Source organism: Haliaeetus albicilla, chromosome 10 (genome assembly GCF_947461875.1).
Source record: "Haliaeetus albicilla chromosome 10, bHalAlb1.1, whole genome shotgun sequence".
NCBI lineage: Eukaryota > Metazoa > Chordata > Aves > Accipitriformes > Accipitridae > Haliaeetus > Haliaeetus albicilla.
The window spans coordinates 5,189,457-5,209,661 of NC_091492.1; the positions used below are offsets into that span (position 1 = coordinate 5,189,457).

The 20,205-nt window shown below is 40.8% G+C and overlaps 2 protein-coding genes across 2 annotated transcripts; one reads left to right on the top strand and one right to left on the bottom strand.

Moving 5' to 3' along the window:
• Nucleotides 1-665: 665 nt before the first annotated feature.
• On the top strand, nucleotides 666-11,593 carry MPHOSPH6 (M-phase phosphoprotein 6). Its single transcript, XM_069793371.1, has 5 exons — nucleotides 666-825; nucleotides 5,185-5,297; nucleotides 6,870-6,960; nucleotides 7,993-8,090; nucleotides 8,546-11,593. Exons 1-5 carry the CDS (start codon nucleotides 775-777, stop codon nucleotides 8,688-8,690), a joined length of 498 nt encoding a protein of 165 aa, XP_069649472.1. The 5' UTR covers nucleotides 666-774; the 3' UTR covers nucleotides 8,691-11,593.
• A 2,048-nt stretch (nucleotides 11,594-13,641) lies between these two features.
• NAT1 (N-acetyltransferase 1) lies at nucleotides 13,642-20,200 on the bottom strand. The gene is made up of 2 exons (XM_009919102.2): nucleotides 18,310-20,200; nucleotides 13,642-15,818 (listed from the first exon to the last, which is right to left on the bottom strand). The coding sequence occupies exon 2, from the start codon at nucleotides 15,811-15,813 to the stop codon at nucleotides 14,941-14,943; it is 873 nt and encodes a 290-aa protein (XP_009917404.1). The 5' UTR covers nucleotides 15,814-15,818; nucleotides 18,310-20,200; the 3' UTR covers nucleotides 13,642-14,940.
• Between the last annotated feature and the right edge of the window lie 5 nt (nucleotides 20,201-20,205).

Sequence of the window (20,205 nt, forward strand, 5' to 3'; positions counted from 1 at the left end):
TTTATTGCCTGGTTTATGTGCCCAATGTTGAAACAGGTGTCAGAAATCTGATTTATGAGGATATATACAGAAATTGTGGTACCTGCTTGTGACTGAGAGTCAGCTGACAATTTCACATCAGGATTTCCTCCTCGGCTACCAGGGCCCAGCCCGGCAGCCCAAAGACAGCACTGCCAAGACTGAATTCAAAGATCGTGATTCGGGACTAACAAAGCGTTGAAGCTTTTTGCAATATCTGGATTTATGTGCTTTCCAGTTTTAATCACATTTGACCGTTTTGTGGTTGGGGGTTTTTTTGCAAGTCAGTGCTGATTTTAAAAAATGAAAGCTAAACAGGTCAAGCAGTCTCCAAATGCCAATATGAGATAGATTTTACACTCCCTTTCCTTCCCCCTTTGAAAGATCAGAAAACTACGGATGAAACCGTAAGCCGGCAGCACTACAGAACACCCAAGCGCTGATAAGAAACCTCCGGTTCCCCTACTAATTTCCCACTTCGTACCCAGTCTGATTTCTCTCCTGCCCACACCCCCCACCTCCCTCACCCCCCCATCACCGGCTCTGTAGAGGAAAGTTGTTTTTAACGTTGTTTTCGCACCCACCCCCCGCCGTTACTCCGGGCTGTGGGCAGGGGCCTGTCCCTGCGGCCGCGCCCCGGACGCGGAGGGTGGAGCCGCGCCGCCGCCCCCTCCCGCTCCTCCTCCGGCGTTGTGCGGCCTGCGCTGCTACGCGAGCGCGGGGATCGAGCGCGGCCTGCGGGCAGCGCCGGCCGCCATGGCCGGGGAGGTGAAGACGAAGCTGTCCAAGAACCTGCTGCGCATGAAGGTGAGGCGGGGGGCGGCGGGAAGGAGCGGAGAGGGGTGCCTGAGGCCCGGTCCGCGGTGGGGTGAGGAGAGGGCGGCCCGGCCCGGCCCGGCCCGGGAGCGGTGGCCCCGCTGCTGCCGGCGAGCCGCCCGCCGCGGAGCCCGGAGCCGTGAGGCGGCCCCGGGGGCGGGAGGATGGGGCCGCCGGCGTGGGCTTTGGGCCACGCCGGCCCCCGACGCGTGTGGAGCGGCCGGGGAGGTTCGGAGCCGCGCTGTGGAGCGGCGGGGCGGCTGCCGGGTGGAGCGGGCCGCGGCGGGAGCCCCTGGCCTGGCTTGGGGGAATTTTGCGTGTCCGCCCTCGTCTGACACACGGGCGTGAGTGACCGTCTCCTACGCCCCGTAAGGCTCGCTTTAAAATAGGTGTCCGTGCGTCTTCAGCGTCGCTTGCCCTTTCACTCAGGCCTGCAGCTTTCGGGGCTGCTCCTCTCCAACTCGGCCGGCAAGAGGCGATTTCGGAGAGCTGCCACCGAATACCGGGCTGCTTAAACGCTGGCGAGAGGTCTCAGAGGGGTTATAAACTGGAGGGTGTGATCCAGGTTTCTTTCTTTTCTCCTTGGTGTGCATTTCTTTGTCTGTTTACATTAATGGCTAATAAAATACCCCACCTGAACGGCAGTGTTAACCGCCTTTCCCAACTCGTAAATGCTTGCATTTGTAACTTGGCTGTTAGTAACATCATGACGTGCCTGCTACCTTGGAATTGTGAATCTTATGTCAAGACCCATGTGAAATTAGTCTCGGCTTACTGGCTAATGGATTCCGCTTCACATCATGTACTACAACACCTAATTTGGTAGAGTACATTCTGCTGTGATTGATGGTTCTTTATTGCTGGAAAACAACCAGTACAAGTTGAGTTCCCATTACTTTTTTTTTAAATGTTAATATCCATTAAATTTTTATAACTGATTATGACAGGGCCTTTGTGGCTTCTTGCTTGTGGTGTTTTACTTAACCGTTTTTTCCCCCACATATTTATATGGGACTATATTTCAGAGACTGGCTGAAAGGAGTTTAGCTGACTTCAGTTCAATCTTTCACGCAAAGTGTACTCTGCTACAGTAAGATGGTGGAATATTTACCCCAATTAACAGATGTTGCTAACGAAAGACTGAAACTCATGGATAGAGGGAATGGAACACATCTTGCCTCACTCTCAAAAGGGGGTAGATGTTGAGCTTAGTCCCATAACCTGGATTGCAACATCATTATTTTTTCTTATTTTTATGTAATACTCTCTTTTAAAGTGAAACTTCTGCTCCTGTTGTTTGCCAGTTTATTAACCCCCTGGAGATTTCAAAAGCCAGTTTTTACATTTTCTTCCTTGGAAGGCTGTGGAGAACCAGCCTATGAATGTGCTGCCTTGACATTTGCAGATTTACAGTCCGGGCAGTAGTAACCAACCAGCTTTGAAGAGATGAGTAGGTTTTGAAAAGGTCATACACAGATCTTGAATTTAGCACTTTCCTTCTGCAGATCATCTTGTTTATAAATGTTTTAATTAATCCTTCAGCAGCTGCCTCCGCAGGTACTGATAAGATGCATTATCACAATTCAGCAGGCGGGTGAAGTGGCTCCCAAAGGTGACACGGGGTCAGTGGTAGCGTTTTGAAGACCACTTGCGCCAAGTACTTAGCCACGTGTGCTCACCTCTTGATGTCGAAGGATGGCTCATGCTTTTAGATCTTGCATCATTTGATCCAGGTCCCATTGCTTGGGAAACTAATCCAAATAACCACTCAGCTACTGACTTACATACTCTGTGTCTATTACAATGGATATATTTTTAATTCATCCATGTGTGTTTACATTTTAGATAAATGTGATCACATATTTTTTATCTAGTTATTCCTGTAGTCATCTTCAGGAACAAAAATCTTTAAAATGTCATGTGAAATGATTATTTAATTGGATGCTTGTAACAGAATTTCTCCTGTTGAGATTTCTGACTGGCTAACCAATTTCCTTGAGCAATATGGTTTTCCACATGATAGATTCACTTATTTTCCTGTAGAAGATACTGTAATTTTAATTGGAAAGCTTTGACATATTTTGGAGCGACTCAGAAAACAAAAAGTCAATTTTTCTTTCATTAAAGATCTTGTACAATGGATGCAAATAGAAATATAAATGGAAAATGAGACACTAGCACTATATTGGCTTTTACTTCAGAGTTTGGTTTGGTTTGCTTGGGCATTTTGTAAAGACTGAAGAGCTGTGGGAGGTGTATGTAATACACGTAGTACGCATCTGTGTTACCTATATATTTTAAATAAGCTCAGTAATGCAGGTTTTTTTGTTGGAGGGAAGTGTTTTGTGATGCCTTCTTGGGCTTTATCCCAACCAAGCCCATTTTAGCTGGGACCTAAACTATCTCCAGGTTTAGTGTTCCCCACTGGCACGTTACCTGTCAGCCTGCAGGCTTATCTAAACACATAAATGATGCTGCTCTAAATGAGAGGGGTAAAATTAGTTGATACAAAATTCCTCTGCAGTGTTGCACACTGTCCTGGTTTCAGCTGGGATAGAGTTGATTGTCTTCCTAGTAGCTGGTACAGTGCTATGTTTTTGAGTTCAGTATGAGAAGAATGTTGACAACAGGCTGATGTTTTCAGTTGTTGCGAAGTAGTGTTTAGTCTCAAGTCAAGGATTTTTCAGCTTCTCATGCGCAGCCGGTGAGAAAGCTGGAGGGGCACAAGAAGTTGGCACAGGACAGAGCCAGGGCAGCTGACCCAAACTGGCCAAAGGGGTATTCCAGACCATGGGACATCACATCTAGTATATAAACTGGGGGGAGTGGGGGCAGGGGATCGCCGCTGGGGGACTAACTGGTGTCGAGCGGCGGGTGGTGAGCAATTGCACTGCACATCATTTGTACATTCCAATCCTTTTATTATTACTGTTGTCATTTTATTAATGTTATCATTATTAGTTTCCTCTTTTCTGTTTTATTAAACCATTCTTATCTCAACCCACGAGTTTTACTTCTTTTCCTGATTTTCTCCCCCATCCCACTGGGTGGGGGGGTGTGAGTGAGCGGCTGCGTGGTGCTTAGTTGCTTTGTACACATACAGGTATGCTTTGATAGCCACAAAACAGTTTTTGTACTGGAGTGCATATAAACTGTACTGGTAGACTTGCCTGTAGCTGGGAATAACATTGGTATAAATGTACACCTCTGACCGATACAGTTATTCGAACACTTTCTGTAGACCCTAAGGGAGGTCCCAGCTCCTAGGGGTGTGAGAATATTATGATTATTACCATAAAGTTGTAAAGAGTTGTTTTTTCCAGCATGTTTGTTTAACATTGTTGATACTTAAATTGTCACTTAGTTCAGGCACCTGACTTGAGACAAATGGAAATAAAAGGGATGTTTCACATATCTCAGGTCTGTAGTTTTGCACTGTCAGCAATTTGTCATAGACTGTGACAGATGTCCTCTTTTACTCCCAGCTGTGAGAGAGGTTACTCTTTCTATCTGCCTGTTCCTGTCCTCTGCCAAAGATTATCACAACAAAGGAAGCAATTTATAGGAATGTCCTTGTATTAGGCAAAAATAGCAGTCTTACCCTAAACTAGGTTATTGGTCTTAACTAATTTGGCAGACTGTTCCTGCAGTGAGTTAACAGGTACTTACCCATGCTGCTTGACTGGTACTTTGGTGGGTCATCAATGAGAAGTTAAGAGCTGGTAACATCTTCCTTTAGCATAGCTGGACACAGAAGACTTCTTTTTGTAGCCTCAGTTACTTTTTTCTACTTCCAGAGGCAGGTTCCAGCCTTCAGAGCTACAAATGCAAGCCAGTTCATTAAATTAAATCTGAGAAAAGAAGAGGATGGTTGAAAGTATAGAAGTTTCAAAAAATGGCCAACCTGGTATGACCTAGCTCTAGCTCAGAGCTCCAGTGCTGTTTGTATGGGTGGTGGTGGTTTCTGATACACAGCGATAACTCTTAACACCATTATGTTCTCTCTGGCCTTTGTTGAAACATTAGAAAAATCTTAGCAAAGTTATGGAGTTGTAACATCTCAGGTCCATCAAAACTAACCAGGAAAGGTCTGTTTCTTTGTGTGTAAGTACAGATGTGGCTGGCTGTTGACTTCCAGTAGATAGCTGTGATCAGCAGTTATTTACTTTTCCATTACCTGTTTGCCCAAACTTAGACCAAACCCAGAGAAAAATCATAAAGAGCATTTACTTTTTATCAACTGCTAAATGTTATGTAATAGATAATTGTCATCATGCAGCTACTGCATGTTCAGAACGTACTCATGATGCAAAAAACTAAAGTTGTGTGTTTATGTGTCTTTCTTTTTAGTTCATGCAAAGGGGTTTGGATTCACAAACTAAAAAACAGCTAGAAGAGGAGGAAAAGAAGATAATTAGTGAAGAACACTGGTATCTTGATTTACCAGATCTAAAGGAGAAAGAGTAAGCTTGTACCCTTTTGTACTTTTTATCATCAGTGGATTGTTGTGGAGTGGGAATAGAATGTACATATTTTTTTCCTATAAAAGAAGTATTGCTAATAACCAATTAACAGAAGCAAAAATAATGACAGAGTGACATTACAGCTTTTTTATTATTTATTTTCAGGGACATTGTCAAGGTTGCCTAGTGCAGTTTAACCTACTTTCATTTCTTGTGTGTGTTGTTTTCTTTCACTCACACATTCTTCTAGATGCATGTAATTAGTTTTTCAGGCAGGGACTAGTTCATTCACTGCTGTTTTTTCCCTTCATTTGAAAAAAGAAGTTTGAAACCTTGTGTTAGTAAATTCACCTTCAGTCACACAGGTCCACTCAGGACAGCTCTGTCTTTTTGAGTCCAGTTTGCTTCAAATCCTGTTTTTGAAGTAGGAGAGAGAACAGCAAAAATAAAGGAAGGCTTAGCTAATAAGAAATAAAATGTCCGTTCCTGCTATTTAGAAAGGTGCTTTAAATAGCAGGAGAACTACTTTTAAAATTGCTTGATTTTTGTCCTTTGAAAAGAGGATGAAAATTCCATTGAGGGAGACCATACATAGTTTTTAAAAAGCTGGGATCCACTGAATTAGCTGTAGACGAATAAAGTCATTGATAAACTATTTTCCATTACTGTTGTTGGGTATGACAAAAAGGTATTTGAGCTTCAGTTGCATAAGGAAGGTTCAAGGTGGACATTAGGAGAATTTTTCTAACAATAAGGCTATTGAAGCACTGGAATAGAATGCCTAAGGAGACACTGGATTCTTCATCATTGGAAGTCTTTTCAGGACAGGTTAGATGGACCTCTGCTGTTCATGGTACATGTTTAACTGATCCTGCCTTGAGGTAGGAAAATGAGCTTGATCTCTTCAGCCTGACTTCTTATGACTGTAGGAGTTTGTTTTACGTGGAAGATGAAGAGGATGAGGGAAGAGGTGCATATATGTGCAAGGAAAAGAAGGATGGAACAATTCGCGGAAGTACTTTTATCTAACACGTGTCTTATGAACACCTCAGGGTCGTGTTTCTTTTCTCGCTCCATGCTCATTAAAAGAGGAAAAAAGGAGGGAGAAGGTGGAAATCTTTCTCTGCTGAACAGAGAATTAGACAGTGTTTTGTATCCTGACAGACTCAGCTAATGCCAGGTGTAACATCACAATGAAAAATTAATTAGAAGTTTTTGCTGGTATAGTAATGCCACCTGGAGAGTGATATTTATGTGGTATTTTTATTCTGGCAAAAGCATTAATGTAGGTGGAATCATACCAGTAAAGAGGGTTTTTTGTCAGGAGAGTTAATTTTGCTTGTGGAACTGGCACAGCTTTACTGGCAAAAAGTATTCCTTTGCACTCCAAGCTCCTTGTATTGAAAGATTTATCAGAGCAATTAAGCTTCAGAAAGTAGTTGATGCTTTAAAATACACTGTGGTTTTGTTTATTTGTGTGGGGGGAAGACAGCAGATGCTTTTTGCATTTGTTTAATTTGATTATTTTATAGCGCACCGTTTGACAAAGTGCTGGGTTTGGGTTTCATGCAGGAGCTTTGTAATAGAAGAGAGGAGCTTTATGCCATGTGAGGATCTACTGTATGGCAGAATGTCCTTCAAAGGATTCAATCCAGAAATTGAGGTACCATTTAAATGTTCTGTTTTGAGGTGGTCTCACATTAGGACTGAAGCCCTTGGGGATGGGGATTTGAGTGTTGACACTGCATGCTGTTTGGCCTTTGCAGCACGTTCCATAAATCCTCCCGTGTACAGGAAGTCTGTGATTCAAACCAAAATGTTGGTCAGTGCAGCATCTGGTAAATAGAAGTTTTTCATCATGTTGTGTTGATGGTCAGTAATTGCACGACTCCTGCAGGTTGTCCCTTGCTGAAGTACGGAAACTGTCCCACATGCTGCTCACCAAAATGATAGCTCACTTTTCCTCCTGCCATTTAATTTAGAGTCCAATCCTATAAACATTCAACCCTATTTATTCAACACTTACTCGTGTAAGTAAGGGCTTCAAGTTCCAAAGTAGAAATTCTGGGCAAGAGAGTCTAATTTCCTTCTGGCATGTTTCATGCTGTTAGAACTACACTGAGATAGTAATACAAATGTTACCACTGAACTGAAGCAGGAGGATGAAGGTATAAAGACTAAGAGATATGCAAAAGGCTATACAAGGTGATTTACTAGGGGATTCTTCTAGTTATTTTGAACTTGCTCTCACTGTGACTTGGCATATTATTCCTTCATGTTTTTTGCTAGTAGTTTATTGTAAATCCTTGCAGATACTTTTCCTTCTTAACAAAACCATTTCAAGGACTATGTGCTAACATCACAATGAAAAATTAATTATGATCTAATTCTCTCATCTCCTGAAGATGTCTGGCGTGCTCTTGAGGATGTTTGAATAGTACAATTCACTGAAACCCTGTCTCTGTGTTGCCCCTTTTCCCAAAGGCAATCTCTAAGCTCAGCTTAGCAACAGGCAGGCATGTTGCCTTTTCTTCATGAGTTTTTGTGACAATATACTCTAGCCTGACCAGGAACAGCAAATAATTATTAAATTTGGTTCTTACCTTTTATGTGTTTCTCCTACCAGTGAATTTCAGCATATTTCAGCCATTGTGTCAGGCTTACAAATTTAAGCTACTTCTTATTTCATTTTCAGAAGTTAATGATCCAAATGAACTCTAGGTGCAAGGAAGAAGAAATCGAAGTGGATGATAAAATGGAGGCTGATGTGTCAGATGAAGAAATGGCCAGAAGGTGAGTTATATTTTACAACATGATCAATATTAGCCAGGAATATGGTATGTTACTGCATTGTGTGTGGGAAAGTAAACACAAAAAGCAAACAAACAAAATAAATGAAGAAAAAAACCCAACAGATACAGTACTTTACTGAACTGACTTTCCAGGAATTCTGGTGTGTATTCAGTGGAATCTCCATCACTTTTTGGGATAAAATATCTTTAAGGGTTTTCTGCCCTTTGATATCCAGGTATTCCATGCTAATTCCCTCCTTGTTCCAGATTGCTGACAAACCCAAACTATCAGAATAAATAATATTGTAATGAGTGATCATGTAGTACTTGTGCTTCTTAAGCTTCTGATGACCAGCTTTTTTACACCACTTAAATTGTTAATTAGATTTATGATTTGCTCCATTGAAGTTTTCTCTGATTTTAGTAAAAGCTGTAAATTTTTTGCTATCCTTACAGATATGAAACATTAGTGGGAACAATAGGGAAGAAATTCTTGAGAAAGAGAGACCAGCGTGTACTCCAGGATGAAGATGAAGATGGGAGTAGTAACACAAGACCTAGCAAAAAAGCTAAGAAAAAGTTCTTAAAACCTCAGGAGTAATGTCAACTACACAACTGGAGCTAATAGAAATGTTATCTACCAAATAATAGTATCACGAACTGGAGGTTGTTTGGAGTTCTTGCTGTTTAATGCAAAGAACAGGTTTGTAAATCTGAGTCTGTTCTCACTGAAATTTCTACCGTCCACGTGACAAACATTTTTCAAAGTGGATGTGTATATAATGGATGTCATACATCCTTTCCCCTCTCAGCAGCTTTTAATGTGCGGGGCACTAATCCCATCAGTCTTTTTAAATGTTGTGCATAACTAGATTGAGTGTAATATGCAATCGAGAGCAACGTTGTTTACAATTTATGATAACATCTGAAAGAAGTATTTGGAGTAAAGACAAACTTTGTCCAATCCAGTAAGGCAGTTCCACTTTCACTGCTTTTTTTTATTATGAAAGTGAAAACCTTTGCTATCTTCAAATTGAAAAAAGTCGGCAGAAACATGTTTGGGGTTCTTTGTTTTGGTTTTTTTTTTTACTGTGCTAAAAATAAGATGGGAAAAGAATAGATAAAATCTATTTTGTTGAATTTTATTTTTTATAAAGCTCATTTAAAAATAGAGGGGTTTGTAGTAAAACTTTTTTTTTTATAGAGCAAGCTAAATATTTGGCAATGTTTACAGTTTGACACTTGAGCAGATTGTGAGTCTTAATTTCTGTCTTCCAAAAGGAGTTTGCTAATCTTGCCTCTTTTTCAGAAAAAAAAAATTCCAATCTTACAGTTATCTAGGTCTTGTCATAGAAGTATAATAACGGCTTCAGAAACCTATTTGAACACTGAATAAAAACTGATTTTCTTGTGTGGTTAATGATTGCGGTTTAGCTATTTTGATGTAAAAAATGTTGCTTACTACAATGTGATACAAGAAGTGATCCTGGTTTGTGCTGGCCACAGATGTCCCCAGATATTAGTTGACTGCACTGATTTTTTTCTGTGTAGTGTGCAGTGAAGACATCTGAAGTAATGTTAGAACGGAAACATGCTCTTTGGTCAGTCAGTGCTCTGGGCCCATTGAAAAATGTCAGTTGTCATGTCTAAAACCGTAGCAGTTCTCCATATCCTGTCTTTCAACAAGAAATATTTCTTTCTGTTACTTCATGTCCCCAGCTAGATGTCTAAGTTATTCATCCTTAATGCTGACTTTCTGGAGAAAGAGGAATTTGTTAAATTTAAGCAAGTAGTGGCCATTCTGTCATGGACACAAGAGGCTTTATTTTTTTTTTTCTTTAACAACTGGGTGAAGCAAGACATGAAACTCAATTATATAAAGAAAGAGACTGTGCGTCTGCTGTGTTTTGCATGTGATATATGAACTATAATCCGTATATCAAGAGCACCTCATTAGATATTCAAGATGGATCACACATGGAAAGAGAAATATACTTTTAAGCTAGTAAGGGGACCTCATACAGGTGGAAAGTCAGTGATTCATGATCTGAGATAGTTTTTCAGAGCTAATTAAATGCTACTGGTTCAATTACTTAAAACCTGATCATATATTATTGCTAGCTGAAAAGAAGTTAATGATGGCAAGACATTTTTCTTCCCATGGAAGATGTGACCTGAGCTAAGAAATGATTTATTGTTGGTCATCACAAGAAAAACTCAGAATATATCCCATTATTCTTTCTTGCTTATTAGTAGGAAAATGATTCTCCTCTATCTGAACACATTTTGTCAATGGAGAGAGAATTTCTGCATAGCTATGTTGGATAGTTGAGGGGGGAAAGTGTGTTCTAGTGAACCACCAGCAACCAGGAGATGTCACTGCAATTGCACACCCTGAGAGACAGTAAATTGGAGAAGGTTCCGGTGGTGTCATGTAAAGGAGCTTTTGGGTAATTTTGATAACAGTTAGTGGCTCAGATGAACTCTGCGTGAAGTCTTTCTTTGCCAATGCTCTATGCAGAGAGCTCTCTTGCATTGCAGAGTTCTCTTCAGTCCAATGAGGGGTGATTTTGCGTAGTTAAAGGGTGTTCTGCCATATGCTGGTCCTTAATTTTATGTCATTTCCTGATGGATGGCTGGAAATGTGGGTAAGAGCGTGAGTGAACTCTAAACACCTTCCTAGAAAATCCATGATTCTGGAATCTGGGAGGGGGGAGGAGAGGGGAAGGGGTGGTTCTTCTGTTTCTTAAACATGCCCAACACCACCTGTGAAGAAATGATAGATTTTGGTTTATTATCTTCAAAGCTGGTTGCTCTGCTGTTCATGTTAGGTGGTGGCTAGGTGAGCTATTGAAATGCTATAGTAAGACCAGCTACTAAATTTTGGCACAGTCTCTTATTCATGGGGAGTTTGTAAAATGCACCTTTAAAAGCACCATTCGTAGTGCATTATCGTGAGCAAGACAAAACTAAAAATTAGCCCTACATGACTTTTTAAATGCACTTTAAGTGCCCAGAATTACAAGCGGGCATTTTATGGTAGGATCTATATTTCCAGCCTTATAAATACATATGTATATATATAAAAGAGAGAGAGATGCATGTATGTATTTTAAGTCTGGCTCTAGCTTCCTAGCCAGGGTAGAAACATTCTGCTGTATAAAAAATCTGTGCTTGAACTACTCTTTGACAGAGATGCAAGTGTAGCAGTGAAATATTCATAATGCGAACCTATATTAATTCAAGCTTTCTTGGCTCTGACAGTCTCAAATGCAGATACATTTTCATGTGCAACTTCCTAAGCTGTAGAACTTTCCCACGTGGTCACGTTTCTAAATTAAAAGCATTTCTTTGAGAACAAAAGCAAGTTGGGATAGGTAGTAAGCATTTTTGTTGAAGAAAATGGCTACTTGCAAAATGTGATTGGTAAAGAGTTACCAGACACCAGAAGTGTTTGTGCCTGTTATGCTACGGTACCTATTAAAGCGAACAAAGCAAAGTGTACGTTGTAGTTTGTGCTCACTGACAGCTCACAGTGTTAAGTTTAAGCAAGTCCCTTGTCAGGTGAAGTTTTGTCCCTCCCTTTGACAGGCTGTTTATTTCTGTAATAACTGCTGATGTTGGAAACATGTAAGTATTTAATATCTTTCTTGCTGATGTTTCTTGTTTTGTTATTTTTATTCTGCTTAGTATTGGATCTTAAAATGTCCAGGACCAGAGTCCAACTGAAGTGAGCCATCCTGTATCCTCCCTTTAGTAATGCATGAGCTGATTAAACTTTGATTCTTTGGGGAGGGGGGAAGATGTTCAGTGGTGCCATGGAGTTTGAACTGTGTTTTTTCTGTTATGTGTCTTGTTTTCTAATAAGACACTCCATTATACAATTCTACAGTCGCGGATGGCTGTCGTTGCCATTGGGCATTGAGTGTGTGTATAATGGGCAGCTGGGCTGGGATTCTGGGACTTAATCCAGCATTCAGACTTAAAAAGAAATTCTCTCATCTTTCTGTTAATTGGAATACCATACTTCTAAATTGTATATGGAATTAGACTCCTGGGTGGGGGGTTATATGCGTTTTTTCTGCTTCATTTCAACAACAGTCAACGACGAAAACTGCACAATAGCTTAGGCTCTCATTAAACTTTTCTGAGAGAGTGTTAATAAAGCATAGTGGTGGGTGAAGGATGTCAAACATCCCGTTTCTCTTCTGCATGTGAATCCAAGTTTCTCTGAGAGCTGATGCTTTAAGGACTCAGTTTTCTCTTCTTTTGCGTCTGGGAGAGCATCTGCCTGCTACATAATGCCTTGCTAATGGAACCCCAGCATGAGACCTCTGGGTTTGTTTGGGTTTGTTTGTTTTTACACCATTCTCGCCTCAAACCTTTGAGACATTTTGGGTCTGGCATTCACACCTCAATAACCTGCTCTCGTCAGCTTTTGGGGGAGCTTCAGCTAAACTGTGAAACTGTTCCTCAGCTGTACATGTTGACGTTTCTTCGCGTGATCTGATGTTGCACAGTGAGGACCTGGTTATAATTGTCACATTGAGAGGAAAAATCCCACTCAGAGAGTGGTTATCAACAGATGGAGTCAGAGAGAGGGTTGAAGCTTTAGTCATTGGCAGCCCCGTAGATCTTTAGTAAGAACTGAACAGTAGAAGGGGGTATCTGGGTTGAGTCCCATCATAGCAGGCGCAGTTAAAAATACCAATATGAGTCTGTAGACTTCTGCCCAAGAAACCCTTGCATTCCATAACCTGAGCAATTACCTGGGAGCAGCAGCAGGAACATCTCTAGAGAAGTATGGAGGCAAAATCACCAGTCTGTTAATAGCTGTCCTCTAGACAAGAGGCAGCAGCACCAGAAAACAACTAGTTCATTGTATAGAGAAATATGGTTTGGTGACCTGGGTGAATGCAGATGGGAATTTCTGTCAGCTAGAATGGAGGTGGTGAGTGTTTTAAAGCTCATAATGTTCCTTGGGGTCTCGGGGAACACCTCAGTTTGATCAATCATTTAGAAAGGAGTAAAAAACCTTAATGGGACCTTAGTGTGAGAGAATAATATGAACACAAATTAGAGAACAAAAGTCCTTAGTTCCATTATTTATAGAAAAAAACTCTGTTCCCACCTCAGTAAGATCTTCCAAGCCTCCTGCTTGGCCCTTGGTTCCTTGTCCCTGTGCAGGTACACGTGCATCCCGGTCACCAGCTGCCACCACGGCCGGTCGGCAGGGAAGAGCCGGCTCGCACCGTGGCCACCCCAGAGCTGTTGGCTGCTGAGCCCAGCAGAGGAGGTGACTACTGGGCCTCCTCTTCAGTGATCGTCTTCCTCCTCAGCCTACAAGCTCTTTGTCCAGGAACCTGTAGGAACTTACCGTCTCCAATGCTGCTGTCGAATTTGTTCGATATTGGCCGGTTTGGTTCAAAATGTTTGTGGTGGGGAGGGTTGGCCAGCAGATGGATAGCGTGATTGAACAGACCTCGTCTACTTTGCAAATGGTGTGTGCAGGAGTCATGCATTTGGGGTGGAGGCTGTATTTACAGCAACTCTTTATGTTTTTATTTTCCTTTATTTATTTTCAGGTATACATTTACAGCATTTATGAGATTTATGGTCAGATGATGTCTCTGAGCAAAAAGACACACTATCAGTGAGAGGAATCAACATTTCCCCAATACTCAGGATTGTGGAGAAAGGGTGTTTTTCAGTGTTACTGCTATTTTTTCAATGCATTTGAGAATGTTTCCCCTTTCTCAGTAGTTTCCTTGTTTGGGCTTTTGGAAAAAAAAAAAAGTAAAATTAAAAAAATGGGGAAACATGCTTGTGAAATAATTCTAAAGAAAGGGTTTCCTTCAGATTTGACTGGCTCCTTGATTTTTTCACTTTGATACAGATGAATGAACTCATTTGTGACACTAAAGCTCCTGTGCTAAGTGGTACTCGTTCAGGACAGCCATATGGACTCCCGTATTTGCTATATACAAAGAGGGCAATATTAAGGGTATAGTGGGATTAGCTTCATTGTTCTACCTTTGTTATACTTGCAATGCTAAAAATATAAAATTTCCACCCCTTTTGAGATACAAGTAAATCTAAGCCAGTTGTGACATTTAAGCACCATTCACCCTTTATAGGATGATTACTTACCAGAAGCAAAGCTTGTAGGTGTCTCCTTAGAGCCCATCAGCCACAGTAATGGTGCAATATATACAACTTGCTTCACCAGAAAATAACGTACATACCAAAAATTACTTTGGGCAGTTTACTGCAGCAATGACAAAAGGGATGCACATGATGATAATTTTCATTTTGTACTATGTTTTGTCTAAGGATGACACTGGGAGAATTATGCCTCCTAATGCTCCTGTTTTACTTACATTAAAGGTAGAGAAATGAGATGAGCTGCAAGTGGTTAGATCTTGTGAAAAATGAAGTTCTAAATGTTCACTTCATTGTCTAAATGCTCATATGTGACTTTTCTTCCTATAATAACCATAGAAAATGTGTTGGCAGCATATCACAATTAATAATCCATACTCCTATTTGTGTGCTATAGGCACTCCAAAATTTCCCAGACATATTTATTACCCAAGTTTATAACCAGATTCAAATCAGATCCTACATTTGTGCCAAAAATTGAACTGCAGTCATCTCACAGCAAATAATTCTACCTGACAGAAGAGTCTTAAATTCCTGATTTTTCCCAGAGTGAATTTCACTTTAATCTGGTATTAATGTACTTTTCCTTCAGTCGCCTGCAAGAGAATCCCATAATCTTACAGTAGTGATTGTGCAGACAGTGGAAGGTACTGTACATATGTAGCATTATTGTAGGTTTTTCTGGTCATCTAGATTGTATAAAATCCTTTGACGTTAATTGGGACAAGTTTTCTATCTAGGGTTATGTTGAATTTCTCTTTGAGTGTTTTTTCCACCTCTTCATCTTCAAGAGTTATGAATTCCACCAAATCCATATTTTCCTTGTAGTTGTATGTGGTCTCAGTGAGTGTCCACCCAATTAGTGCTCGAAAGCCATCAGTGGTCTGGAGGGTGCAGATGGACTTCTTTGTAAAGAGGGAATCTGGAGATGTCTGAAGGTACGTGCACTGGAAACGGAACTCTTCCACTGTCCGTGGCTCCAGATTGAACATATAAACTTTCCGACACTCTTTTTTCTCCAGAAGATCAGAATTAGAGAAATTTTGATTGGGAATGTATTGTTTCCGTCTCATTTTCTCAAGGTACCAGATGGCATTTTTTTCCGTGAAGCGAAAGACACCGGGAGCCTGGGGCTGGTCTTTCCCCGACACAAGCTCCATCGGTTGCCACATCTGATAGGATACACCAAAGCCTCCATCAACAATATAGGCTTTGCCATCAATAACTACCTTTACAAGGAGGTGGGTCATGATGGTAGCATACGCGTTTTGATGTGGATTGAACACATACGCTCCCAGAAAGCTGGTGTCGTACCCCAGGCGTTTCAGGACCCAACCCAACAGCTGGTTGTTTTCCATGCACCAGCCACCCCGCTTCCTCCGCACGATTTTGTTATAAACGTGCTCGAACTCCAAAGTAATTTTCTCCCCGCAATGGATGCTGAGGTTTTCGAAGGGAACAGCACGGATGTGGTGCTGGAATATATCGGTTAAGGTTTCCAAATCTTGTTTTTCAAGGGAACCTTTATAGCCAGTTCTTGCAAAATACTCTTCAAGGTTCATGTCACCTGTAAAGGAAGGAATTGCGTTTGGGTTTTGTTTTGTTTCTTTACATCAATGATTTATGATGCTGTGAAAAACTGCCCAGGCTGCTGCTAGCAAAGATGCTTTAATCTACTGAACCTCATCAGAACAGTTTTTGAAGGTAACAAGTATTAATATCAAATGGTTCCCCGAGCAAAGAAGAGCAGTGCACGTGAGGGTTTGCTTTTTGTCTTAGAGTGATCCCTATGGCAAACAGCTGGTGCAATTTCAGCTTGATATGCGGTGGCTGGGAAACGGGGATTTGCTGTATTTGCATTGTAACAGTGGGGTTAAGAAGAAATGTAAGATCACGCTAGGGAGTGTTCAGGAGTGGTCGTGAAAACCGGTCTAAATCCACTGTTCAGTGAAAGGAGTGTCAGTGGGGGAAGCAACATCATCTGCCAGTTGGAAGGAGGATAATTTGAGCCAGGATTCACATGTTCTTTTCATGAGTCTGCCACCGATCTACGTGACAGTAAATGAATTGCTCATGCAATACACGTCGCTCTTTCGCCACTCAGAAAAAGTGAAAATGATACTCCCTGCACATTTTGTAAAGTGTCAAGTTTTATTCAGATAATTATGACTGAAAAAACTCTCTGACCTTTGCAAGAGTTGCAGACCACTGAGTCTTTTGTCTGCTCTGAGTGTTGCACAAACTCATTTTGGTGTTGGAATAATGAATCTGAATGGAGGCGAGTGGCCTAAAAGACAAAGAGCAGATCTCTACTCCCTGCTGTACCCTGCATCTCGCAGGGTGCCCTGAGAATGGACAGGGGCTGCTTTACATCTCTCTAGTCCCGGCCTTTCTCAAAATTCACTTTATTCCTTCCAGAGGAGGCATAACTGAGAATTACTGAAGCCTCCGGCAATGCATCCCTGGTCTGTCTGGCCGCCAACAGTGCCCACCTCCTGGCCCGCCTTGGTAGGACTTCTCATGAACAAGATTGCTGGATGAGGAACTACTCGACTTATTTTCTGCCTTCTAGTACCGTGGGAAGCCACGCACAGTCATCTGGCTTTCGCAATGGCCCATCACGGTCTGCTGGCCACCGTTACGAGCTGGACGCTCATAGGTATCCAATAGATACTGTTTGTAAAATACACTGTAGATCGTCTGCCTGGGTATGGAGCTGGGCACAAAATGTTTTGAAGGCTTGAACCTTTGCAAAGAAAGCATTAAGGGTTTGAGCAGTCTAGAGTTACTACAAATATTTAGCTTCTTGACAACCCACAAAGCTACTTGGAAATCTTTTGTGCATACGGTAAGCTGAGGTTTAGACACTTAATATTAGCGACTCAGGAAGACTATTGCATTCAGATAAATTCAGTGGTGAACTGTTGAATGTTTACTGCAGACTAGAATTTCTCAAGATGGTTTTCAGTGACGGATCCGTGATGTGCATATGCACGGTATAGAAGCAGCTGTCCAAAGTGAATGGAGAGCCCCGTCAAAAACTGTGTGTTATCTTCTACAGAAAGAAATTTAACTTCCAGTGATATCTAAGCGTATTGTTGGAGGATATTCTCAATGTAATATTTGTTAAGTATAACATAAGACTTATGGGACTTTTGATTTGCAGAATCCAAGTCTATCTGATCCTACCTGCTCAAATTGTAAATGCTAAATAGATCACACCGGCATAAAGCTGGTTCTCGAGTTTATATTATTTGTAGTTTCTCTCTGCAGCTCCATAGTATGATTGATCAGCGTTAGATCTCGACTGTAGGAGATGAAAGCTACCGTTCTTTTGAATTGTGAGCAGATGAGATGAAAAGCTAGATACTGAACAGGTAGTCCCACAAATGTGGCTATGATTTATGCAGAGAAAAATATCAGCAGAAGAACTTTAAAGAACTATTTCTAAATGCGCAAATGAAGGTGCTCATACAAAAATATTCTTTATCAGGACTATACACACTATCAGAAATTCCACTATTAAAATACATTATCTGTCTACCTTTATCTTAATACATCAGCACACGGACTTTCTAAGATATGCAAACCACAGTTTGTAATTTCTTTTTTTTTTTTTAAAGGACTGTAATTTTATTCCCATAAAGCAGAATCTATTGATTATTAGATTGCTCTTTTGCTTCCTTTACATTTGCTAAACCACGACAGCAATATATTTAAATAAAGTTAAAAATCTAACAGAATAACTTCCAATGCAAGGTTGTAGTTCTAAATTTTTATCTACTATTGTATCTAAACAAAAGCATCTCTCTCATAGTCAAGTGGATCTTCTCCTGAAGAGCTAAAGATAGAAGAATTGAAATTGCATTATCACCGTTTTGCCCTCTTTAAGAGCCCATATTTAGCAGGTGATATTTTAGCTCTATATCCATACATTTTTATAACATCTTTCTTAAAGAGAATATTCCTTATGTTATTGCCATGACCTTTACCATCATAAAGAAACCAGGGTTTTTGTTTCTTTGTTTGGAGGGGGGGTTTTGAGAAAATAAACTTACCTCTTAAAAAAGCCTTATTTATTTATTGATGTATTCAGCTTCTGGGTTTTTTATTACTGGGGCAGCATTCAGTAAAGCCAGGAGTGGATACAAATTGTGAGGGCTGTCTTCCTCTCTAAGCTCCACTGGCCCTCACTCCTGAATCTTAAATGCCGAGAAAGGGCAGAGTCCACTCAAAATGAATGCACATTTTTGGACTTCACTGATCCATGAGCAAATTAAACTTTGTTTCTTCTCTATTAGTAGATGTTTGTGTTTTCCCCTGGTTAAGACCAGACTGAACTTGTTTTCCATGTCAAATAATTACAGTAGAAAGTTGCAAAAAGCTCTGTAACTTTTTTTAAATGAAATTATTGTTATCTTGCAAGCCAGCACTTTGCGATGGAGGATAGTCATCTGTTTCCTTGTGGGTACATGAAATTGCCAAGGTATTGCAGGCTGCGTGTTCCTGTGCTCCACAGAAGCACAAAATGACCTTTCTTTACCCACAAAGGAACTTTTTCAATCTGTTTGAAGCTTCAGCTGCAGCAGGTAGTTATTCTGGAGATGCCACACCTAACGAATACAATGACAAATACTTATTGGCACAATGTTGTGTGTGAGAACAAAGTAATGCATTTCCTCTCTAAAACTTGGCCTTCTGCATCTTCACAGCGTTGCAGGGCTGTTTATTGCATTCTGTCCCTGTCGAGCATGTCTCCTCTTCATTTGACAGAGGTGGAAAGTTGGAGGTCCCTTTCAAGAAGGCAAAGAGCCATTAGACTGCCTCTGGGAAAGCACATGAGTTTTAAGCCCTTCAGGTACCCAGTGAGTCTGTGGTTGACTAACACAAGGGTCAAAGTCTTTTCCTTGGGCGAGGACGGGTGCTCTCCTGTCGCCCTCCTTCATGACACACCCTGTACAGTACCTGCCACAGGTATCATAAAGCGAAAAGGCTGTTGAGTTACATGTAACGATGTGAGACCACGCCAGTGGCGTGTCCCAACTTCCCAGCGTTTTCTTTTGCATCTGCAGTTTTACTTATTTAAGGTAGCTGTTGTGCAGAATACTGTTTGTAGTTAATATGAAGAGTTTTGTCTATAATACTGTCGCGTCCACTTGACATCATGGGAAGGCTAGGTCCCAGAAGTTTAGATTATAGTTTGCAAAGGTTGATCTAACTTTGATTGTTTCCATTTTTTAATACCAAAAGCCTGATTTTTAAGAACTGTTGAATTGTCTCAGCTTCTATTGATTTTGTTTGATTTCAAAGACACAGAAAAATCAGACTCAGAAAAATTGGACACTCAAAATTGGAGAGCTTTTGGGCTTTTTAAGTGCCCTTGCATAAATAGCTCACTTTAAGTCAATTTCTGGTAAGGAAATAGGACTCAAGTCTTTCAACTTATTTCATCATAAGCTAATCAGCACCTAACAGTGGCTTGTTTTGAGAAAGTCTTAACCTTTCTCTTTTTTTATGAGGTCTTTGAAAGCCAAATTCAGCTCAACTTTCTATTTCAGACTGTTAAAGGAAGTGAATAATTTTTCAAACTCTGTTGAGAAGGCTGGAAATAATACCTAAAAAGGTTAGAGGTCTTTTGTGTAAAATGGTAACACAGCTTCTCCTTCTGTATCATTTTGGTCTCCTTTGCCACAAAATATATCTGAAATAAAATCAGATCCAGAGAGGTGGAACAAAACCTTATGGAGTCAAAAAGCAATTTCCATATGAGCAAATTAGAGGTAGTAAGATGTCTCAGTTTCTAAAGAAGGAGAAGCTCAAGAAAAAATATGCAATTGATATGTGCAGTTAATTGGCAATGTACCTGAATTTACCAAGCTTAGTTCATCTGACTAGCTCAGCTTTAGAATCGGATTAATGTTATTAATGTTAATTCTAGAACTTTTTATATTGCA

Excerpts from the sequence above, each read along its gene's own strand:
- MPHOSPH6 (XM_069793371.1), top strand. The coding sequence starts at position 775 with ATGGCCGGGGAGGTGAAGACGAAGCTGTCCAAGAACCTGCTGCGCATG. Across the intron at positions 5,298-6,869 it reads CCAGATCTAAAGGAGAAAGA|GAGCTTTGTAATAGAAGAGA; the intron begins GTAAGCTTGTAC and ends GGTTTCATGCAG. Across the intron at positions 6,961-7,992 it reads GATTCAATCCAGAAATTGAG|AAGTTAATGATCCAAATGAA; the intron begins GTACCATTTAAA and ends TTTCATTTTCAG.
- NAT1 (XM_009919102.2), bottom strand. The coding sequence starts at position 15,813 with ATGAACCTTGAAGAGTATTTTGCAAGAACTGGCTATAAAGGTTCCCTT.